Genomic DNA, 23,662 nt, shown 5'->3' with positions numbered 1-23,662 from the left:
GCTGGCTGGGAAGGGGCTGGCCGGGAAGCGGCCGGGCCTCGGGCTGGGCTTGCTTTACTGCTGGTTGGGTTTGTTGTAAGGACTGTGGCTGCTCTCCTTTTTTGGAGCTGGGAAGATAGCGTTGGAGGCATGGGGGGGAGGGCTTGGCTGGCCTGACTCTGACACCATGTCCCCACGAGGCCACGGGATGGGATGGTCAGCACCTCCCTGCCCGCGGGAAATGTGGCCACAAGGAGCCCCACGGGTCTGCCTGGGGTGAGAATCATGGAGTCAAGTCACACAACTGTCTGGTGGAAAGGGACCTTTAAGATCATCAAGTCCAACCGTTAACCCACCATTGCCAGGTCACCACTAAACCGTGGCCCTCAGCACCACATCTGCACAGCTTTGAAATCCCTCCAGGGATGGGGACTCCATCACTGCCCTGGGCAGTCTGGTCCAGGGCTTGAAAACCCTTGGGGGAAGGAAATTGTTCCTCATGTCCAACCTAAACCTCCCCTGTTGCAACTTGAGATGGTTTCCTCTTTATCCTATTGCTTGTTCCTTGGGAGAAGAGACCAATCTCAGCTCTCTACCAACTCCCCGAGGCCAGTTTGAGCAGCTTAATGGAGCACTTCCATCCATGGAGCTGTCTGGGGTAGACCTGCAGGCAGACCCATCACAGGAGCACAAACCCTGTGTCCTGGGGTGCAGCAGCAGTGGTACCAAGCTGTCCTGCACCCCAAAATGCTTTGTCATGTGATGCTGCCCCTTATAAGCCTGGTGGTCCCTGGAAGGTGGCCCTGGGGCTGCCAGGCTGGAGGTCCCCCAGTCTCCCCTGTGCCTTGGGCATGCATTGGAGACTGGGTTCCATAAGGAGCCTTGACAGCCATCTCCACAGAGATGAGAGGGAACAGCTGGATCTGGCCTCTGTTTTAGCCCAAGCTGGGAATCACCCAACTTTACCTGCACCCTGCTGCATTCCTTGTGACCAACTGCAACACCCCAGGATGCTCAGAGCAGATGCTCTGAAACCAGAGCCTTGCAGGGACAGCTTCTTCCTCTCTCCTTTCCCTCCAGGAGGTTTCCCCAGACCATGGCCAGGATGCTGGGGCCCCACCATGGATCCTAAGCATGGTGCTGAGGGCTGGCAGCCTGCCCTGCTCCCTGCATCCCTCCTGGATGGGGAGGGACAGAGCAAGGCAGAGGGAGCCAGCAGGGCCAGCCAGGCCATGAACAGAGACAGGGCCACGCTTTCAGTGTCCCCAGCGCCAGAGCCAGGGAAGGGATGCGGGGCCATCAGAGGAGGGCAGCGGCTCGGGGCTCCAGCCCATCCTGTCACGTGCAGATGAGCCATGCTGGCATGGACCCCTGCATGGGGTTCCCATTTCACACCCTCCAAAGTGAGGGAGTGAGTAAAACCACTGACATCCTGGGGAAGCTGAGTCAGTCGCTTCCTCTCGCTGCCCCCCGCTGCTTTTGCCGGGGGGGTGGGGTGGGTGGCTGCTGTTTATTTCTGTCCCTCACAGGGGTGCAGGCAGGTGCTGACCCACCCAGGGACCAGCCTCTGCAGGGGATGAGGTCCTGTCCCCTGACTCAGGATCTCTGGTGGGATCAATCACAGAATGGTTTGGGTTGGAAGGGACCTTAAACATCATCCAGTTCCAACCTCCTTGCCATGTGCAGGGACACTTTCCACTAGCCCAGGTTGCTCAAGGTCTGGTCCAACCTGGCCTTGAACACCTCCAGGGTGGGGGCATCCACACCTTCCCTGAGCAACCTCTGTGGTTGCCCAGGGATGGAGCACACAGAGGCCCTGCTCAGGATCCTTGTGGCAATGCTCTTCACCCCATGTCCCACATCAGTTCTCTCTTGCTGCCCCTCCCTGGGGAAGCTGCCAGCAGCGTTTGGATTTGCTGCCTCACCCCTGGCCTTGTGGGGTGAACCTCTGTGTGAATCACCTTCTGTCCCAGTGTGAATCCCCTTCTGTCCCCTGCTAGGCTGGGAAATCCAGCAGAGGAGTTTATTTCTCAACTTCCATGGGCTTGGGGTGCAGGATGGAGTTAGGTGGAGCAGATCCATGGAGGGAAGGCTGGGATGTGCCCTGAGCTGGGGAGCAGAGGAAGAAGCTGGGGACAGGGATGGGCTGAGGATTCGGTGTCTAGTGGGAAGAGCACAGTGTGCCCTGTGACCCATCAGCATCTCGAACTGAGGGGACTTGAGCTGTCAGGAGGAGACACTTGGTGTGTGTCAGTGTGGGATGTCCCCTGTAGAGTGGTTGGGGATGCTTGGAGGGGTCCCACTCCCCATGTCCCCACTCCCCCCTACCCTCGGGTGCTCTCCCTGCTTCTGCTATGCTTTTGCAACCGGAACATCAGCTCCTGCCTTCCCTGACTGGACTGGGGCTCAAAATCCATGGCATCCCCTGCTCTCTGTGCTGCTAAGAGAGCAGCAGGTCCCACAGTGGCAGAGGCTGGCAGCATCCTGGGCTGTCCTTTCTAACCCCATCCCTCCTTTGCTTCCTCTGTAGGTGCCAGCACCTGCCCGGGCAAAGGTGGCCGTGATGGCTGAGGGCAGAGAGCTTGTCCTGGTGCTGGAGAGGAACCAGTAAGTGCTGGCACTGGGGCAGGGGGGTTGAGTGTCTGGCATGGTCCCACCTGCAGTGGCAGTGTCCTGGCTGCCCTGTCCCAGCCCTCCTGCCCACAAGGGAAGGGGTGGCCTGTCGTGGCTTCCTGCTGGCTGCTGCTGAAATGGTCCTTTCTCAGCTGCCCACACCTGTGGTGTGCAGGAAACAGCCTTGGCTCGATGCCACGGTGCAGGACATGGCATGGGTGAAGGTGGTGTGGGGTGCTCAGGGGCTGGAGAAGTGCTGGGCAGAGGGTGGGTGGGATGGGGGCTGTTAACCTGCCAACAGGGCTGATCCTGTGAGTTCTTCAGAGGTCCTTGAGGCCCCTGAGATTGTGGTGGGCAATGCTGACTGCTGGCAGTGATTGGGAAACCTCTGCTGCTCTTCTGCTGGTTCATTCTTGGGGTTGGCTATCTGGCAGTATTCCTGGGTGACCCTGCCATGTGGCCTCACTCCACCCTTTCTGGGCTTCTTGGTTGGTTTGGTTTGGCTGCAGGTGCCAACAACATCTGTCCCCTGTGACACTCACCCAGCCTGGCATCCCCTTGTGCCAAGGCTGGAGCAAGGAGAGCAATCATCTCCCTCTCCTGCCCTGCTCTTCTTGTCCTTCTACCTGAGACCTTGTGGCATTTGTCCCTTTGTGGTCCCTCTTGGTGCTAGGTGGTCCCATGGTGGAGCAGGGCAGAAAGTGGGGGTTGCAAGCTCATGTGCAAAGCTTAGCCTTGTTTCTAGCTGGTGCATGAGTTCTGGAGATGTTGATCTGTTTTCCCATGATCCTAATTCTGCCTTGGTACCACTTTGCTGTGCCGAAGGGGTGAGTGTGGCCAGGAGGAGTGAAGAATATCCCTGGTGGCTATGGTTGGGGGATTGGCTCAACCTTCCTAGTTCCTCCATTCCTCAGGCATGGATGGCATTGAGACTTTTGCCTCTCCAGTGTCCTCAGCCAGCCTGTCCCCATCCAGCATGGCCAGCTGCCCATCTGCTTCCGTGCTGGCTGGACACTTGTCTTGCCAGACTGCCCACAGGTCCTTTTCCAGGAACCAGATGGAGCTCCTGTCTCCTTTCTCTGCTCTAAGTGGTGTCAGGCACCCACTCACAGGCGGGCTGGGAAGGCAGGAACATGCCCACAGTGACATTTTGGGGGCCAAACTGCTTGCAAAATAGAAAGCAAGAGGCGGGAGGGCTATTCTGGGACCGGCTGCTGGGTTTGTTTGCTGCTGCAGAACAGAACCACTGGAACGGGGCCAAACTCCACACCTCCAGGGTCAGACTGTCGGCAGGGGTAAAGCCAACCTTACTTTGTCCTCCTCTGGGTGGCTGAGACCCCTGCATGCACACTGTCCCCCAGAGGACCTGCCATCCCCACGGTGCCTGTGTGCTTGTGGTGGGGTACCCATCACACTGGCATCTGCCCACACATTCCATAGTGTGGGCAATGCTCAACCCTTTCTCTTCTCTCCCACCACCTGTGGGGTCATTTCAGTCTCAGTCCCCCTTATTTGCTCTCTGAGACCCCCAGCCCCACACACTCAGCAGTTGCAAGCTCAGCTCTGGCTCTTCCCCACAGCAGGAGCTGCCCCAGGACTGGCCTCGGTGGGAGATGGCCAGCAGCTGTGGGGGAGCTGAGGCACAGGGGCGAAGGCAGGGTGGGAGCAGGTTTTGCTCAGAGCAACCTGAGCTTTCTCACCATCAGCTCTGGCTTTTTGGGGTCCTCTCACCTTGTCCTTGGTGTGCTGCATTGGGAGCATCACCCTTCCTGTGCCATGAGTGAGGCGAAGTCCTGGGCTTCCAGGGCTGGAGGGTGTAGTAGCTGTGTCAGAGACCCCAAACCTCCCACATCCTCAGCTGGACCCTGAGTGCAGGGTTGATGCCATCTTCTGAGATGGTTTTCTTTGGGGACTTTGGTAGTCCCTAGGGAAGTTTTGGTCCCTATGGAAATGCTGTCACCCTGCCTGGCGGCTTGTCCTCAGTGGTAGTGAGATGGCCTCTGAACCAGTGTGGGCAGCTGAGTCCCCATCCCAGACCCATAAAGACTTAAAGCAGTATGGACTGCAATTCACATCCACATTGGCCAGGGGCCAGCTCCTCTGTGGTGGTGGAGAGCACAACCATCAGGCTGTGCTGCCAGTCCCTCCATCCTGGTGATGGTCACGCTGCCAGCTCCTCCACTGCCTGAAGCCCTACCAGGGGGGCTGCAAAGGGGATCCACTGGGACAGGTCAGCCCTGCATAGCTGCCAAGGGCTGGGCACAGAGGTTCTGCGTGCCCCTGCTCTGGGACACCCAAAGCAGCTCCAGGTCCTCACCCTTTTCTCCTCTCTCCACAGGCTGTTGGCACCGGGCTACACCGAGACCCATTACAGCGGGGACGGGCAGCCCGTGACGGTGGCCCCCAACCACACGGTGGGTTCTGCTCCGTCCCTCGGGGTACTTCGGCAGCTGGGGCGAAGGCAGAGCCGCACCGGGCGCGCCGCGGTGTTGCGGCTGGCAGCATCCCGGCGCCTGTCGCGGCAGGAATGCGGCCGCACGCCGCTGCTGTGTCTCTTGGCCTGCGGACAGCACCTCGGGAGATAAACACAGGCAGTGCCGGGCTCCCGCCGCCCTCCGCTCCCCGGCGGCCCTCCGCCGGCCACTTGTCAGCCGTCCAAGGCGCTGCCGAGCCAGGCGCGGGGCTCTCGGTGTCCCTGGCTGACCCGCGGTAGCCGGCAGCCTCCCGGACCCATCGCTCCCGTTCCCTGCCGCCGCTGCTCTGCCTGGGGCATGCAGACCGGGGTGCGCTCGGGCTGGAGCACCTGGGGTGTGTTGCTGCAGGGGTGGTTTCTAATGAAGGTCTCCATCACCTCTCTCCAGGACCACTGCTACTACCATGGGCACGTTAAGGGCTATGGTGGCTCCTGGGTTGTCCTCAGCACTTGCTCAGGAATACGGTATGGAGATGTGCAGGGTGGGGGCACTTGTGGGGCTGATGAAGAGAGGGCTGGATCCAGCTACCCCATTCCTCTCTGTAAGGACCTCCTACTGGAGCAGAACCTATGGTCCTGCAAGCCCAGCTCTAGGTGCTTCACTGGGCTGGCTTTTCCAACACTCCCTTTTCTCCCATCCTTCACCTGGCCATGGGGATGGACACAGAGGGGAAAGGCTGTTTTCCTGAATCCACAGCATCTATGTTTCCATGATTGTCCTGGCAGCACAAGCTGCCTTCAAGGAAATGCTCTGGAGGAGGCAAGACCCCCACAGAGGCTACCTCCAAAGTGAGCTTTGCCCTCTTCAAGCACCAGCTGCCATCCCACATTCACATGGCCTGACTGGCAGAGAGGTTTGAATGCTAAGGGTGTGTTAGCTCCCAGGGCTGGACTGGCAGAGGCACCCAGCTCCTGTCTGCCTGCTCCCTGGCTGTGGTAGTTTTAGGGTCAATCCACCACCCTGGGGAAGCATCAGGCTGAGGTGCAATGAGTTTGAGAGGCCTCAGCAGGGACTGGGAAGCTGGAGTAAAAGCAGCATGGGAGCCATGAGGGCTGTTCTCCATTGCCAGGGGACTGATAGTGCTGAGCAGCAACAACAGCTACTACCTGAAACCCCTGGGGAGCCCTGAGCCAGGCCACCACATCATCCACCGAGCAGAGCACCTGCCCATCCAGGGTGGGACCTGCGGCCACGGGGGCAGTTTTGGGAGCACCGTTGCTGACATCACTCGACTCTTCCAGCCACTGCACCACCGGGTAGGTCCATCCTGGAGCCCTTTGCTTGTGGAGGGGCAGGGGGCTGGGAGCTGGGGTGGCTGCACCCCTCCTAATGTCTGCAGCTTGCGGCGGTCACCCTGGCACCTGGGCAGGGCTGTGCAGGCAGAGGGGATGTGAAGGTTCTGTGTGGTCATAGAATCACAAATTGGTTTGTGCTGGAAGAAACCTTTAAAGGTCATCCAGTCCAAACCCCCTGGAGTCAGTAGGGACATCTGCAACTAGAGCAGGTTGCTCAGAGCCTCTTCCCTCCTGACCTGGAACTGTTCCTGGGATGGGACATCTACCATCTCTCTGGGCAACCTGGGCCAGGGTCTCACCACCCTTAGTGCAAACCATTTTTTCCTTCTCTCCAGTCTGAATCTCCCTCTTTTAGTTTCAAACTGTCACCCCTTGTCCTGTCATAACAGTCCCCTGCTCTCTTATCATCCCCTTTAAGCACTGAGAAGCCACAATAAGATCAACTTACCTGGTCTGAGTTGGGCCAGAAGACCTCAAAGGGGGAGTGTGTGCTGTGGCCATGATGTGCAGTGACTTTAGGAACTGCAGTCTAGCCACTCAGTTTTTCCTTATCTCCTCGTGCCTCAGTTTCTCCTCCTGACTGTTCTGCCTGAGCAGCTCTGCAGTGTCTGAAAAGCCTGAGATGCCCACATCTGTGGGCTGCCCTTCTCTGTCCTTTGCTTCTCTGAGCCTTGAAGTCTGTCTTGCAGGCAAAGAGAGATGCCTGGAGGACCATGAAGTACATGGAGCTCTTCATTGTTGCTGATCACACACTGGTGAGTGCTGAGGCAGGGGGGTGGGGGGGGAGGGAGCAGAAACTGTGTCCTCCACTGAAAATTCAGGACCTATCTCCCTCCCTTCCTGGTTTTCCTCTGGTGACTCTTCATCTCTTTGCAGTACAGGAACCAGAACCTCAACCTAGGCCACACCAAGCAGCGCATCGTGGAGATCGCAAACTATGTGGACAAGGTAACAAGAAGGAACTGCTGGTGCTGGTGACCACCTCCATCATCCCCAGTGCATATGAAACCACCTGAGTGTGGGGCCAGCCTGTTAGTGGCCCATAGAGACTGGCCTCCTGTCACTAGGGCTGGAAGCTTAGATGTCAGATGTGGGCATGTGGTGGAAAACGCTTTCCCACCCAACAGCTGAGCTGCAGCAGCAGAGCTTATGCTGGCTGTTGTCCTGCTGTGGCAATAGGGATCAGTCCTGGAATCCTTGAAGGAAGAAGGGACATGTTCAGGCACTGTCAGCTGATGGATGGCATCATGCCACCCTGAGTGGCTCCTGTGCCCATGCAGGTGTCTGTAGAGCTCATGCTTCAGGTGGATCCAGGTCAAGTATGTCCTTGAGTCACCCAGCTGGAGGGCAAGCATGGAGCCCCACGGGCTGAAATGCCCTGACAGGGATGGAGGGCAGACAGTGCGTGCCAGTCCCTGTCCCCTCCATCCCTGTCCCCTCCCTGCAGTTTTACAGGTCACTGAATATCAAGGTGGCTCTGATTGGCCTGGAGGTGTGGACAGAGCGGGACCAGTGTGCTGTGACCAGCGATGCCAACGCCACGCTCTGGGCCTTCCTGCAGTGGAAGAAGGCGCTGAGGTCACGCAAGAAGCATGACAATGCCCAGCTGCTGACGTGAGCACCCACAGGACCTGGGCACTTCAGGGCAGGGGGGCTCCCAGCTTGGAGCAGGGTCCCCAAACCTGGAGTGCTAACTGTGCCTCTGTTCTCCTCTCTGGGCAGGGGGAAGACATTCAGGGGGACGACCATCGGCATGGCCCCGCTGGAGGGGATGTGCAGCACGGATAACTCTGGGGGTGTCAGCGTGGTAAGAAGGCTGTGGGTTTCCCCCAGTGCTTCTCCCATTGCCAACCCATCTTGCTGGGGTTCTTCATGGGTTTGGAGGACCAGCCACCCGGCATTGGTCTTTGGATGTAGGCTGAGAGCAAAGAATGATGCTAGTAGGCCCTTAGCCCTCTCAGATGTTGGCCAAGTACTACAGAGGGTGAGAAAGGGCTGATTTAAATGTCTCCTGCCCCATGCATGCCCCCACCTTGCAACTAGCAGCAGCATCTCCTGTGTTGTGTCTGCCCTTCATATTGCACAGCTCCTGCTTGTTCCCTGGTTTTGTGGGGTCATCTCCACCCCAGATAACTCTTACCCTCCTCCAGGGTAAGATGGTGACCCTAGCAGCCGGTGGTCCATAGGCAGGGTGGTGGCATAGGGCACCAAGGTTTCTGAGTTTTGGGATGTGCCTCCCAAGGCCCCAGGTTTAGGTTGAAAAGGACCTTTAAGATCATCAAGTCCAACTGTTAACCCAGCACAGTCAAGTCCACCACTAGACCATCAGCGTAAGAGCTTCCCAACAGTCCCATGCAGGACACTTAGGAGACCAAACCCTACTTCTGCCATGAGCCCTCTTCCGTCCCCCTTTCCTTCCCTTCCATGGGATCCAGTTGCAACCCCAGGGATGCCGTGGTCCCTCCATCGCCCCAAGCCCACTCCCTGCCGCGGGATCAGCCCTCCGCGCTGCTCCTGGCCGCTGTGCTGATGCATCCCCCACGCCCACGCAGGACCACTCGGAGCAGCCCATCGGAGCCGCTGCCACCATGGCCCATGAAATCGGCCACAATTTCGGCATGAGCCACGACAGCACAGGCTGCTGCGTGGAGGCCACCCCCGAGCAGGGAGGCTGTGTCATGGCAGCAGCCACCGGGTAAGTGCTGGTGGGGGTGGGACGTGGCTCTGGATCATTCCCTTCGTGGGGGTGCTGTGTGCAGCTGGGTGGGCTGGGGAGGGGGGATCCTCCAGGGATGGTGACCACCACCTCCCTGTGCAGCCTGTTCCAATGCCTGAGAACCCTTTCTGTGAAGACATTTTCCCTAATATCCCACCTGAACCTCCCCTGGCACAGCCTGAGGCTGTTTCCTCTTCTCCTGTCACTTGTTGCGTGTGAGAAGAGGCTGGCACACACCTCCACTCAGGGAGCGGTAGAAGGGTGAGGAGGTGTCCTTTCAGCCTCCTCTCCTGAAGACTGAACAACCCCAGTTCCCTCAGCTGCTCCTCATCAGATTTGGGTTCAGGGTCCTTCTCCAGCTCTTCTTTGGCCACATTCCAGAATCCATGCTTCTGGTTGCCTTCAGCCTGTCCCTAGTTGCACATTCGTGTGCCAGCTCACTGGCTGTGTCTATTTGCTCACCCTCCCATCACTTGTGTGGACTTAGAGCTTTCCCTGAAGCTCGAGAGATTTCCCCCAGACTTCAAAATTACTTGAAGGCAAAGCCCTCTGTGTCATCTCAGCAGCGAGATGTCCTAATGTGACAGAAAATGTTTGTTTCAGTGAGAGGAGGAAATGAAAGCAGCACTGAAGCAGAGAGAGACACACAGCTCTTACTCTCTGCTTCCTCCTCCTTTATGCATCACACACAAAAACAACCCCAAAACATGAACTTGTGCAAAATTACAGAACCACACTCAGAGCTTTACAACATCACTGGCTTGCTCCAGCTCCTTACAGGAAGGGCCAGCTGGGCCAGGAGAGAAATCATTGAATCAGTCAGGGTTGGAAGGGAGCACAAGGATCATCCAGTTCCAACCCCCCCTGCCATGGGCAAGGACACCCCACACTAGATCAGCCTGGCCAGAGCCTCATCCAGCCTGGGCTTAAACACCTCCAGGGATGGGGCCTCAACCACCTCCCTGGACAACCCATTCCAGGGCTTCACCACTCTCATAGGGAAGAACTTCTTCCTCATGTCCAGCCTTCTAGGCTTTGAGTTGCTTGGGTTTTTTATCTGCTTAGGCCTCTGTGAGTGCTTTAACAGGAAGGATTTTTGGTGTTTCTTTCCCATATTTCTTTAATCAAAGAATCACCGAGGTTGGAAAAGACCTCAGAGATCATCAAGCCCAACCTGTCACCCAACACCTCCTGACTAACTAAGCCATGATTTAATATGAAGGATTTTTGTGTTCCCTTCCCATAGTTCTTTAATGATTTAATATGAGTTTGGGGGGTTATTTTTGGTGTTCCCTCCCCATATTTCCTTAATGATTTAATGAGAGTTTGGGGTTGTTTTTTTTGCTGTTCCTTTCCCATATTTCTTTAAAGATTTAATATGAGGGTTTGGGGTTTTTTTCCCCCCTGTGTTTCTTTCCCATATTTCTTTGATTTTTAGGGGATTTTTCTCTGTCTCAGCCTCCAAGGTATTTAGGTAGCCCCAAGAGGGTATTTCCCATCAGCGGTTCAGTGCTCAGAGGCAAGCATTTAGCAGACATCCTGAGCAGTCTGGCCCTGCAGATGTGGTTATGACAGTGAGGGTCTGCGGTGTCCCATGTGCAGAGGGCTGAGCCACGGAGGTGACACCTACTCCAGCACGGTGCTGGCAGAGGCTGCAGGCATGGCTGCTTCCTGAGCTTTGAGCTTCAGACCATGTGGGTCTCCAGCCCCCCTTGCTGGAGGGCTGATGCTCTGGGGGTGGTGTCCAGCAGCTCTGCTCCTCCACCTCATACCATTCAGGAGGATAGTTGGGCTCAGGGCGGTGTCCCCTGGTTGTTAGTCTGGAACTCAGCTGTGTGAGTTGGGGTTGGAGGTGCATCTGGCTTCTGCCCTTGGGAGGGTTTGTGCCAGCTTGGCAGTGTCTTTATTTCCCAGCCCTTAGTGTGGTTTTCCACCTTCTCCTGCTCCCTTTTGCCCCGGTTCCAAGCCGTCTCCATCTGTCCCCTGCGCAGACATCCCTTCCCTCGCGTGTTCAGCTCCTGCAGCAAGAGGCAGCTGGAGAACTACTTCCAGAAGGGAGGTGGCATGTGTCTGTTCAACCTGCCTGACACCAAGGACCTGGTGGTGGGACGCAAGTGTGGCAATGGCTTTCTGGAGGAAGGAGAAGACTGTGACTGCGGGGAGGTGGAGGTACAGTGCTGAGTGCTGCCCCGTTTTCCAGCAGAGGTTTCCAGCTCAGCTGCTGGCTGGCGAGGTGTGGAGCATGTGCCGAGGGCTGCTCCCAAGGAAAAGGTGTTTACTGGGGACCACAGGAGCTTCATCTCAAGGGCTCTTCCCTGCCCCACCTTCCTAAATCCATTTAACCTGGGCCTGACTTTCTTCTTGCCTTTGGCCTAGATTTCTCAGGTCATCTTCATCCCTCCCAATGCCTCAGTTTCCCATTGACAAGATGAGAAGAGCAGTGCTGTGACAGCTGGAGAAAGGGCTGGGGGCAGCAAAGGGGAAGCAGTGGAGTCTGAGAATGGTTTGGGACGGAAGGGACCTTTCAAAGTCATCCAGTCCAACATCCCTGCAGTCAGCAGGGACCTCTGCAACTAGAGCAGGTTGCTCAGAGCCCCCAGACAGTCTGACCTGGAATGGTTCCAAGGGTGGAGTATCTACTACCTCTCTGAGCAACCCGGGCTGGTTCACTGACTGTGGTGATGCCTTCTCCCCACGCAGGAGTGCACCAACCCATGCTGCAATGCACACAACTGCACGCTGAAGGTGGGGGCCCAATGTGCCCATGGTGACTGCTGCCAGAGCTGCAAGGTAAGCCCCACACCATGCCCCTCACCATGCCCATGGGCTGAACAGGAAGATGTGGCCCTCACCATGGTTGACCTGGCAGTGCTGGGTTAATGGTTGGACTTAATGATCTTAAAGGTCTTAAAGGTCTTATCCAACCAAATGATTCCATAATTCATTGCTGCCACTCAGAGCTGTTTCTCTCCCCTCCTGTGGCAGCTAAAGGTGGCTGGGACTGTCTGCAGGGAAGCAGCAGGGTCCTGTGACCTTCCAGAATACTGCACAGGTGCCTCCCCCTACTGCCCAGCCAATGTGTACCTGCTGGATGGCTCATCCTGTGCCTACGGCGAGGCTTACTGCAACAACGGCATGTGCATGACCCACCACCAACAGTGTGTTCAGCTCTGGGGGCCAGGTGAGCCCTCTCAGCCTCTTTGCCACCCCTGTCCAGAGCAGGACCCACTCTGGGTCTCAGCACTGTGTCTGCATGTAGGGTCTCTGTGATCCTTTCCCATGGGGCTGGAGGGGAGAGGATGGAGGGGATGTCCTGGCTACCCCCAGGAAACCTGCAGCAGGCACAGGGGGAAACTGTCCACCAGGGCCCAAAAGCTCTTCAAGACCCTGGGCCAAAGGCAATTTCACCTCTCTTGTGCTGTTGTTGGTCCTGCACCTGCATCAGCAGCTCTCTGGGTGACTTCTTCATAGTGTTTTCTCCATAAGCATCCAGCTGATGCTCCTGTTTTTGGTGTTTCTCCCTGCTGGCTGCTTTCTCCATCCCACACGGACCTTTCCTCCCCCTCTGCAGGTGCCTGGCCAGCCCCAGATGCCTGTTTCCAGGACGTGAACATGGCTGGCAACACCTACGGCAACTGTGGCAAAGACAGCCAGGGGCGCTACGTGAAGTGTGACAAGAGGTAGGTGCAGCTGGCACCCAGGGCTGCCCCATCTCCTCCTCCCCCACCCACAGCCCCCCACTGCCCACCCCTGTGAGGGGATTGGCAGGGTCTTACCTCAGCCTCCTGGAGTCACCCCTCTGTCCAGTTGGGTTTTGGACCAGAGGAAGCCAGCAGTTCCTTCCCGGGCTCAGTCCCCAGCCCTGCTGGTGTCCCCCTGTGCATCCCCTCTCAGCCCGGGAATGGAAATCAGGCAGCATCAGCAGAAGGTGCTGCTTAGGGAGCGTGTGCTCTCCAGTATTCCCAGCCACACCAGGGATGTTAGAAGTCCTTCCCCTGCCTGTTCCCTCCAGCATCTCTCTGTCCTGTCCATGCTTTTGCTGTGTCCTGTCTGAACCTGCTGAGCCTCTCCCATCACAACCTCCCAGGGCCATAAGCGCAGGGGCAGCTCAGCCAGCAGGCAGTGGGGCAGGCCATGGTGGGACGGGCAGGACCAGCATCTCCTTCCCTCACTGTGGCTGTGCCCCCTGCCAGGGATGCTATGTGTGGCAAGATCCAGTGCCAGAGCTCAGCTAAGAAGCCTCAAGGGACCAACACTGTCTCCATCGACACCACCATCCGCTTCAACGGGCGGGAGGTGAAGTGCCGAGGCACCTACATGTACACGGCGAAGGACGACGAGGAAGACCTCTCTGACCCAGGCCTGGTGATGACAGGGACCAAATGTGGAGATGGGATGGTGAGTGAGTACCTCCTCCTGGGGCTGGAGTCTTCTACAGCAGATCACCTCCTTGGCTCTCGTCCCGGCTCGTGTGCACAGTGATTCTTGCCTGAGTTACTGCCGGACCCTGGGGTCTCGTTTCTTCTGCACTTGCAGACATTGCCCTGCAGACATCTCAGCTGGGACTAAACTTTAAAGGCATAGCCTCAACTCACCACAATATCACCAGATGCTTGTGTGTAGGCCACCAAGTTCTTCTCTCTGGCCTTTGTGCTTCTTTACTTCTTCAATGCACTGTGGAGCAACCTCAACAAGAATTGCATGCCCCAGAAGTTGCTGGGTGAGGCTTCCTCCCATGAACGAGGTGTTTCCTAGGAGAAAGCTGTGCTAGCAGTGGAGATGGCAGATCCAAACAGGTGCTGCTAACTCAGGATGAGTTAGCTCCCATGTCTCAAAGTCTGGAGGTGTGGGTCACTCTCCATCTCCAAGTCTTTCGCAGAGGGTTGGTTCAGCTGAGGAGGGGCAGAAGCCCAGCAGGTAGCAGGGATGCACACCAGGCAGAGCTGGCTGTGGAGATGTGGCCTTTGCCATTTGGTATTTTAGTTGTGAACATTTCCTCCCAGCGTGGGGTGGAAGGCCAAAATGGTGACATTTCAGTGAGGAAGGAGAGCTGGCTTGGAAATGCAGGCTTGGTTCACTGGGCTGGTGCCTGTGCTTCAGAGCCAAATGGGAAGTGCCTTCTCCAAGAGCTGCCAGATGGGTTGTCAGGGGAGGGGCATGGGGGTGGTGGTGGCTGCTCTCCACTGAACCCTCCTGCATGGGCAGTGGCAGAGGTTTGCTGCAAACTGAAGTGAGATGCACTGACCTGGGACAGTGCAGTTTAACCATTCTGCATTTTCCAATGGACAGCAGCCTGCCAGAGGACTCCCATCAGGAGTGTCCTTCAGGGGCTGTACTGGGACCAGTGCTGCTTAATATCTTCATCAATGGCATAGAGGGATCCAGTGCACTCTCAGTAAGTTTGCAGATGACACCAAGCTGAATGTGCAGCTGACCTGCCTGAAGGATGGCATCTACCCAGAGAGGTCTAGAGAAGCTTGGGAAGTGTGCCTGTAGGAACTTCCTGAGGTTCAACAAGGCCAACTGCAAGGCTCTTCTCCTGAGAAGGGACAATCCCCCAGCACAGGCTGGGGGAAGAAGGGATGGAGAGCAGCCCTCTGGAGAAGGACTTGGGGGTGCTGGGAGGTGAAAAGCTGGACATGAGCCAGGACTGAGCACTCACAGCCCAGACACAGCCCTGTCCTGGGCTGGTCCCCAGCAACATGGGCAGCAGGGGCAGGGAGAGAATTCTTGCCCCTCTGATCTGCTCTGCTGAGACCCCCCCTGCAGTGCTGGGGCCAGCTCTGGAGTCCCCAGCACAGCAGACAGGGACCTGTTAGAGTGGGACCAGGGGAAGCCACAGCAATGCTGGGAGGGCTGGAAGCCCTCTGCTGTGAGGCCAGGCTGAGAGAGTTGGGGTTGTTCAGCCTGGAGAAGAGAAGGCTCCAGAGACACCTTCTTGTGGCCTGTCAGGATTTAAAGGGACTGATCAGAAAGATGAGGACAGACTTTTTACCAGGGCCTGTTGTGGCAGGACAGGGGGTGATGGTTTGAACCAAAAGAGGGAGGTTTAGACTGGAGAGAAGGAAGAAATTTCTGTCACTGAGGATGGTGAGACCCTGGCCCTGGCTGCTTGGAGAGGTGGTAGAAGCCCATCCCTAGAACCATTCCACATTAGGCTGTTTGGGGCTGTGAGCAACCTGCTCTAGTTGTCCCTGTTGCTGCAGGGGGTTGGGCTGGATGACTTCCAACCCAAACCATGCCATGATTCTAGGATCTCTGAAGCCCCCGCCCCTGTCTCTCCTCTTGCTCTAATCTCAGGCTCTTGGCTCTCTCAGGTTTGCAAGGACCGGCGCTGCCAGAACGCCTCCCTCTTTGAGCTGGAGAAGTGTGTTTCCCAGTGCAATGGCCACGGGGTGAGTCACTGCCTGAGCCCTAGAGGAAGCTCTTGAGATGAGCACAGGTTCTTAAGCAAAACCAAGTGCCTCCCGTGGGGAAGAGCCTTGCAACACAGTGGGCACCTGCTTTCCATAGCTCACTGGTGCGTCAGCGATGGGCGAGACCGAGCTGAGGTCGCTGGGTCCCCATTTCCCAGCTCAGAGCAATAAGATCACTTGTGATGTAAGGACCAGCTGTAAAATTTGGATCAGGGTCCAGTTTGAACTGGAGAGTGTTTGTTACTCAGAGCAGGTGCCTGCTCCCTCTGAGAGCAAAGGAAGAGTCGGAAACACAACCGGGACTGCAACAAGGCAGGGCAGTGGTTCAGTGAGCAGCAGGAACCACCCTTAGCCAAAGCTTAAAGGCCACAAGGCTTTGACCTCTGCAGGATGCAGAGCTGTGTCAGATGAGGCAACAGCCATGCTTTGGTTTAAATGGGAAGTTCCCAAGGGGAAGAGGTTGGACAAACTTCTGGCCTAGAAGTTTTAAGGGCATCGGGCTTGTCTGGGTGAGCACTGTGGGAACTGAGGGTGTAAGGTACTTGTCTCAAGGGCTCTGCAAAGAGGAGAAAAAGAAAAGTATGAGCAATAAAATAGCTCCCTGCATTGGGGTGCTGGGGGGTGAAAAGCTGGGCATGAGCTGGCACTGTGCACTTTCAGCCCACAGCCAGCCACGGCATGGGCTGATCCCCAGCAGTGTGGGCAGCAGGGGCAGGGAGGGGATTCTGCCCCTCTGCTCTGCAGTGCTGGAGCCAGCTCTGGAGTCCTCAGCACAGACAGGGACCTGTTGGAGCAGACCAGAGGAGGCCAGGCTGGAGAGCTGGGGTTGTTGAGCCTGGAGAAGGCTCCAGGGAGACTTTCTGGTGGCCTCTCAGTGCTTGAAGGGCTGATCAGAAAGCTGGGGACAGACTTTTTATCAGAGCCTGTTGTGACAGGACAAGGGGTGATGGTTTGAAACTCAAAGAGGGAGATTTAGGCTGGAGAGAGGGAAGAAATGTTACATAGTGAGGGTGGTGAGACCCTGAACATGTTTCCCAGAGAACCTGAGGATGCCCCATGACTGCAAGTGCTCAGCATCAGGTTGTCTGGGGCTGTGAGCAACCTGCTCTATTTGCAGGTGTCCCTGCTGACTGCAGGGGGTTGGACTGGATGACCTTTAGAAGTTCCTTCCAGCCCAAGCCATGCCATGGTGCTGTGACTGCATTCATAGATTGGAAGGTACAGAGACACAGCCCAGCTGATGGTCAAGGGATGAATCGTGGCAGGGCTTGAGCTCCTTCAGCCTGGACTGCTGCCACTGGCTAGCTGCTCTCATCCCCACAGTACAGACCATCATTTCCATATATCCCTTGAGGTCTCCAACTCTTTCTCTCTCTGCAGGTCTGCAACAGCAACAAGAACTGCCACTGTGATGCTGGCTGGGCTCCTCCCTACTGTGAGAAGCCAGGGCTGGGGGGCAGTGTGGACAGCGGTCCTGTGCAGCGCGACAGTGAGTCCTGACTGCTTGTCCGGGGCCTGGGGGGGCTGCAGCCATGACAGCAGAAGGGGAGATGGAGAGATAAAGCTGCTGACAGCTCTTCTCCCAGGTGTTCTGGGTTGGGTCCATTCAGGCAGACTCAGAGCCTGTGGCCCCATCTGGTTGCTTGGTGGCCACCTGTTCTAGTCTAAGGCCACTGGACGGTACTGCTCCCCCTCTGGAGCTATGATCAGCAATGATGTCTCTAGCCTGGGTGACCGGGGATGGGTGAGTGCAGACTGAGCCTGCTGGCTCTCCCAGCCCTGCACTCATCTCTGTGCTTTCCCTCCCAGCTCATGGAGTCATCTTAATAACCCTTCTGGTCATCTTCCTGTTCTTCCTCCCCACCCTGGGGATGATCATCTACTTTTGGTACCGGCGGGAGAACTCCTTGCTGAACAAATGGATAAAGGAGATAAGGAGGAGGACCCAGGAGACATACAGGTGGGTGATGCACCCTAGATCCCTGCTCTCTTGAGGACCCAGTGAAACCCTGGCACCTTCTTTTCTTGCCACTGGCCTGGTAGGAACAGTTGTGGGGGAGCTGGTAGTGCACAGGGTCTGTTTCAAACTGATGTGAGACCTGGCTCAGATGTGAAGAGCTCTCTCCTGGGGCAATCTAAGGCTCTCAGCAATCCCCTGAGCAGAGTACAGCAATGATCAGTTGGACAGGACAGCTGAAAAGAGTGGTGATGAAGGTGGCCTTGTACCGGGGAGCTTTCCTGTGCTCTGCTCCTAGCAGGCTGCAAGAGCTGGAAGGGCTCTAAGGCAGCGCTGAGTTTGGATATTCACATTATGTTCCCTGCAATTTCCTCAGGATTTCAGAGCCCCTGCAATAATAATCTCAGTTAAAAAAAGAGAGAGGCAACCCAGACCCAACCAACCTCCTTCATTACCCTCATTATCTCCAGACAGACTTGTCACGCCTGCTCAGCCAGCACTGGCTGTTAGCAAGCTGTTAGCAGAGGCAGGATCCTGCTGATGTGCAGCATTCTGTGAAGCAGCTGTTGCAAAAATGGTTGCTGTCTCTTAGCCATCTCTGATTTGCCTTTGTGATCCTGGGCAGGAGCAAAACCGTCGGTCGGAAGTCAGCTGGTGGCCCTCCCAAAGCTGCTTTCACCCTGAGGAACATTTCCACCTCCAGCCACACTGGCAAGGTAAGTAATAACTCACCTTTGCTTTCCCTCCCCTGGGGCCTGGATACGTGTGGGTGATCACATCACAGAATCACACCATGGTGGGGGTTGGAAAGGACCTCTGGGGATCATCCAGTCCAACCCCGCTGCTAAAGCAGGGACACCCAGAACAGGTTGCCCAGGATCACAATGTCCAGGTGGGTTTGGAATCTCTCCAGAGCAGGAGACTCCACAACCTCTCTGGACAGCCTGTTCCAGGGCTCCAGCACCCTCACAGCAAAGATTTTCCTCATGTTCAGGAACATCTCCCTCTAGCCACTGGGCAAGCAGCTGGTGCTTCATGCTGGTGGTTGTGTCTGCACTGTGGGCTCTTGGTTGGTAGTATACATCCCTCCTGGAAGGGAGTCTGTTGAGCTCTACCTGCTCAGAAAGACCCCAGTGATTGCCAGAAACCTCTCATAAAACAGTGAGAGAAGGGCTTTACTACATAAAATCACCATGGCCAGGCTTGGCAGGGGCTCTGTGCTGGGTGTCTGGGCTAGCAGAGGCTCCTGCTGCTGGCTGTCAGCTCTGGTGACCTAGGCATGGGTAAGCCCAGGCTGGAATTGAGGAACAATTCAGGGGGGTTGGGCATAGCCACCATGGCTGAAAGCAGGGTAGAGAGGATGATACCTCCCATCTCTGAAATTCAGTCTGGTGGCAACCAGAGCTGGTCCAGAGCTCCTGAACCCAGCACCTTTCCCATCCCTGTGTGCTCCGGTGTGCTTAATGAGGAGCAAACACCTTCAGCCTGTGGGTGGGGTGGGAAAAGCGGTGGTCCCAGAAAGTGGAATAGCTACCCAGAGCTCCTCCTGTGACTCCCTGGCACCCAGGCCTCGAGGGGACATCCTCTCTTCAGCACCCAGCAAAGCACACTGAAGGTTTTGCTCCATGCCTCTCTCGTCCCTGCAGGCAACGCACGCCGCGTTCCCCCCCAAACCCAGCGCTGCCCAGCCCGGCTCCCAGCCTGTCAACGTCGTCCACCCTCTTCGCCCGGCTCCCCACTCCATCCCTCCACGCCCAAGAGACCCCAAGCCTGCCAGGCCACCCCCACCAGTCAGCAAGTCTCCCCTGGTCCCCACCAAAGCGGTGGTCTCCCAGGCTAAGCTGCCGCCTCCGAAGAAACCTCTTCCCTGCAGCCCTGTGAGGACCCCACTGGTGAGCTCTGCTGCCTGGCTGTGCTTCCCTTCCACACCCAGACACATTCCCTGGGGGCTGGCTGCCTGTGCATCTTCTGGGTTGGGCACTATTGAGGAGCTGTCACAGCATCCTGAGAGATGAGTCTGTCTCAGTGGTGAAGAAAGCTCATTAGATAAGATTTTAAGGTCGTTTGGGTGTTATTGCTGCTTGTTTTGAGGGCTCTCAGCTCTGCAGCAGAGGAGAGAGGTTAGTAGGAGGTGTCTGGATGTTCCTCTAAGGATGATGTGAGGCTGAGGGAGCTGGGGTTGCTTAGCCTGCAGAAGAGGAGGCTCAGGGCAGACCTTATGGCCATCTACAACTACCTGAAGGGAGGTTGTAGCCAGGTGGGGATTAGCCTCTTCTCCCAGGCAAGCAGCACCAGAACAAGAGGACACAGTCTCAAGCTGTGCCAGGGCAGGTTTAGGCTGGATGTTAGGAAGAAGTTCTTCATAGAAAGAGAGATTGGCCATTGGGATGTGCTGCCCAGGGAGGTGGTGGAGTCACCATCACTGGAGGTGTTTAGGAAGAGACTGGCTGAGGCACTTGGTGCCATGGTTGAGTTGGTCAGATGGTGTTGGGTGATAGGTTGGGCTCGATGATCTTGAAAGTCTTTTGCAACCTGGTTAATTCTATTCTATTCTATTCTATTCTATTCTATTCTATTCTATTCTATTCTATTCTATTCTATTCTATTCTATTCCATTCCATTCCATTCCATTCCATTCCATTCCATTCCATTCCATTCCATTCTATTCTATTCTATTCTATTCTATTCTATTCTATTCTATCCTATCCTATCCTATCCTATCCTATCCTATCCTATCCTATCCTATCCTATCCTATCCTATCCTATCCTATCCTATGTGTCCCAGATTGTCCCAAAGCATCAGCCTCCCCGGCGACCGCTTCCTGGAAGTCCTCTTCTGGCCAAAGAGCTGCCTGCTGCACATGGACAGACCTTGCTGGTCATGGTCCCTCCTACCAACTTCAAGGCATCCAGTACAAGTGCCATGAGCCACCCCACCAGGCTATCAAAGTAAGTGGAGAGAGGAGCTGAGCTGTCTCCTGGGCTCCTGCAGGTGGACACAGCTTGGTGACCTGTGTGTCACGTTTGGGTGGGACATGCCAGCTGTCACTGTGCTGTGCTCTGTTCTGCTTGCTGTGGTGGCTTCACTATGACCTTGGTTTCTCCTGCTCCTCCCTGGTGTGGCTGGTGTGTGCATGTCAGGCTGGCTGCTGAGCAGCAGGAGGAATGCTCTGTGGTGTGCAGGTGTGGACCTGCTGCTGCAGCTGCAGGGAAGTTTGAAGCCCAGCAGCTTGGAGGCAGCTGACTTGCAGGGTGTCAGGGATCTTGGGCATGGGCATGCAGGGGCAGCAGCAGGATGTAGAAGGAAATAAGATGTCCCAAATGCTACAACCTAGGGAACAACCATGACCAAAGTATTTGTTCAGGTGGGGAGCCTAAAACATAACACATAAGCTTGTGCCCATGCTCCCTCTTGCATGGTGCAGGGGAAGAGCCTGCCCAGCTGAGTGAGGGTCCTGGGGGTGTCTGGGGTCTGCAGCCATGCCTTCACCTGCCAGGAGCCCATGGGGTTTGGCCAAGATTGACCAGCAGTGACCAAGGTTGGCACTTTGGGTCTTGTAAGGTCCTTACAGGTTAAAGGAGATGCCATCCTTTGGTGGGTACATATGGCCCCATGCCCCACATCACAGAGGGAGCTCTTGGTGAGCTGCAAGGGGACAGTGGAATGATGGGATGGACACTGATGCTCTATCTTTCCTTCCTACAGACCAATGCCACCTCAAAGGTGAGTCACAGACACCATGCAGGGCTGTGGTGGGATGATCTTTGGTGCTTGTGAGGGGATGGCCTTTGGTGAAGCACTGGGATGAGATCCAGGAGACAGGATTCAGTGTCACCCTTCCCAGAGGCTCTTAGATGAGCAGGATGTAGACCTTCTGGGGAGCCAAGCAATTGCAGGGCTTGGGCACCTGTGTCCAAGGGAATGGAGGACATGGGCTCCCCAGTTTGGAGCTGAGAGGTTCAGTCCAAGTCCTGGACAGTGTCACTGCTACTTTCAGCTCTTGCTATGCTGCTAAATCCTCTGGAAGAAGGTTAGTGGAGCCTCAGGGCATTGTGCTTCCATCCACTCCTGCTAGCCTGGCTTGTGGGCCCTGGCCAGCCGTGGAGAGATGGCACCATGGTGGTCTGAAGCTGGCCCTCATCCCCAGCTGGTCTGTTTTGCTAATTACAGCTTTGATCTTCTTGGGTTGTTTCAGGTTCTTACACCTTTGTAGTTGCCACCACAAAGAGGCTGAACATGGCCCTGAATTTCTCAGCACAGCTCAATCCCTGTAGCTCATCTCATCCAGTAGCTAAAGCCAAGCCTGTAGTCTCTAAAGAGAAAGATTTGGCACACCCCAGCAGCCAAGCTCAGCTCCCTCTCCAGATGGCCCTAGTTTAGTCCTTGCTGCCCACCAGGAGCAGTCCCTGGCCATCCTCTCTTGAAATGATGCCCGTGGCTGGCCAGACTTGTGCCAGGGAGCAGGATGTGCCCATATTCTGGTCTGGATTAGTCACTTGACACCACCAGCATGGTAAGAGAGTGCCAGGGAAGGGTTTTGTTCCCTAGATGGATGAGATGAGAGATTTCATAATGCCCAGATGGCCTCTGGGGTCTGTAGGGGGGTTGGCTGATTTGGTGACATCTCTTGGTAGTGCATGAGTCTCCCTGGCTGCTTTGGGGAGGCTGAGAGCAGTAACCCCTTTGGGGGACGTGGTGCTCACAGTTGGTGGGCTCACAGTTCTCACTGCTTGCTGCTGCCCAGTGCCACCCCAGGCTTTGGTGGACTCTGCATCCTGTCAGGGTTCTGAGGGTACCTCAAAGACAACCACCTCAGAACTGCAGGATCCCAGCATGGCGAGGGGCTGGAAGGACCCCTGGGGATCATCTGATCCCACTCCTCTGCTTTGTACCCCACAGTGGGTACAAAGCAATAGTTTGGGGTTGTATTTGAGAGAGGACATGCCATGGGTGGCCATGCCAGGCACTGGTGCCCTCTGGTCTCAGGGACAGTGACTGGTCTGTCTCCTCTGAGCTGTGGAAGGGTGGTTGTGGTGGAGGTGGTAGATGCTTGGTCTCTGCACTCAGATGAGTTGCCCCTTTCTTTTTCTTCTTGCTTCAGGCCAGTCCCAGCCATCAAAGTCCAGTCAAGCTCCTTCCCCTTGAAGAAGTGACAAACCAAGGACACCTTAAGCCCATCCTTCCTGAGCTGGCTCTCCTGATTTGCACTGCTGCTGGCCACAGGGGTCTTTTGTTCCTCTCTTGTTTTATTTGCCTTTTGATACCAGAGGACTATTTTTATAAGACAGATGATGTTTTCAGCACAAAAACTGCAGTGGTGGGGGGGAGGAGAAGGGCAATTGGTACCATGACATAACAAAGAGTTGGGGTGGGCTGGTGGTGGGGTGACCATGACGGAGACTCCACCACAGGTCCTGGCAGCATTTCCTTGCCAGTTTATCCCCCCAGCTCTACTTTCCTCTTGACATTGCACATGGGCTGGGGTGATGTGGGGTCAGGAGAACATCCAACACTGACAGTGGCAGTGAAAGCCAGGTAATATCCTTCTAGCTACCTCCTCCTCCAGGCCTGGTGAGACCCCACCACCAGAGTTCAATGTTGGCTGTTGCCTCCGGGGAGACACCTGCCATGAGAGATAAATGGTTGCCAGTTTGGACTGTGCCATACAGTGCTGGGACATTTCCATGAAGGACCCAAGTTCTCAGGCTCCTCCTGGCCTCTTCTCTGCCTGCACAAGACAAAGCAGTGACAGTCCTGGGGCCGTACCTGGAAGGAGAAGCTGTTTGGGAAGCCATTTAACATCTGAAGTGCTGGTGGCAGCTGGTTACCAGGGTGCTTTCAAGGGGCTTGGGAGCCCTCCATAAACATTGCATGTTCCCTGCTCATGGAGTGAGCCCAGCAGAAGCTCTGTGAGCTGCTAACACACGAGCTGGGATCAAGAGCAGGAAGTCCTCCTGCCTGTGTCATTGGCTTGCCCATTGCCTCGGCCAAGCCGCCGCATTTCTCTGTGCCTCAGTGCCCCCCTCTGTAGAGCAGGGGGGTCATACCTACCTCACAGGGGTGTTGTGAGGTTTTACAAACTCATGTCTTGAAAGGGCTTTACAATCCTCAGATGAAAGGTGCTGTTGACCTGCACAGTTCCATACGGTGCCGCTTTGCTGTGACTTGACGTGCGGCTCTGTCAGGTCCCCAAACGAAACAAAGGCTTTGT

The 23,662-nt window shown here is 56.1% G+C and overlaps 1 protein-coding gene across 1 annotated transcript in view; it reads left to right on the top strand.

The window, feature by feature from the left end:
* ADAM33 (ADAM metallopeptidase domain 33) overlaps positions 1–23,385 on the top strand; it is a 32,095-nt gene extending 8,710 nt beyond the window's left edge. The window contains exons 3-25 of the mRNA XM_054172270.1: positions 2,510–2,586; positions 4,931–5,006; positions 5,454–5,530; positions 6,136–6,322; positions 7,051–7,116; positions 7,238–7,309; positions 7,809–7,975; positions 8,084–8,168; positions 8,914–9,056; positions 11,069–11,246; positions 11,778–11,867; positions 12,063–12,258; positions 12,649–12,757; positions 13,271–13,475; positions 15,395–15,472; positions 16,874–16,982; positions 17,303–17,453; positions 18,076–18,166; positions 18,394–18,396; positions 19,097–19,342; positions 20,236–20,399; positions 21,157–21,174; positions 22,553–23,385. Coding sequence (XP_054028245.1) covers positions 2,510–2,586; positions 4,931–5,006; positions 5,454–5,530; positions 6,136–6,322; positions 7,051–7,116; positions 7,238–7,309; positions 7,809–7,975; positions 8,084–8,168; positions 8,914–9,056; positions 11,069–11,246; positions 11,778–11,867; positions 12,063–12,258; positions 12,649–12,757; positions 13,271–13,475; positions 15,395–15,472; positions 16,874–16,982; positions 17,303–17,453; positions 18,076–18,166; positions 18,394–18,396; positions 19,097–19,342; positions 20,236–20,399; positions 21,157–21,174; positions 22,553–22,604 — 2,640 coding nt within the window. The 3' untranslated portion in view covers positions 22,605–23,385. The remainder of the gene's footprint in view (positions 1–2,509; positions 2,587–4,930; positions 5,007–5,453; positions 5,531–6,135; positions 6,323–7,050; positions 7,117–7,237; positions 7,310–7,808; positions 7,976–8,083; positions 8,169–8,913; positions 9,057–11,068; positions 11,247–11,777; positions 11,868–12,062; positions 12,259–12,648; positions 12,758–13,270; positions 13,476–15,394; positions 15,473–16,873; positions 16,983–17,302; positions 17,454–18,075; positions 18,167–18,393; positions 18,397–19,096; positions 19,343–20,235; positions 20,400–21,156; positions 21,175–22,552) is intronic.
* Positions 23,386–23,662: the final 277 nt, after the last annotated feature.

This window comes from Dryobates pubescens, chromosome 23 (genome assembly GCF_014839835.1).
Source record: "Dryobates pubescens isolate bDryPub1 chromosome 23, bDryPub1.pri, whole genome shotgun sequence".
NCBI classification, from domain to species: Eukaryota; Metazoa; Chordata; class Aves; order Piciformes; family Picidae; genus Dryobates; species Dryobates pubescens.
Note: the sequence above shows the minus strand (reverse complement) of the source record. Positions and strands in the feature narration are given on the sequence as shown.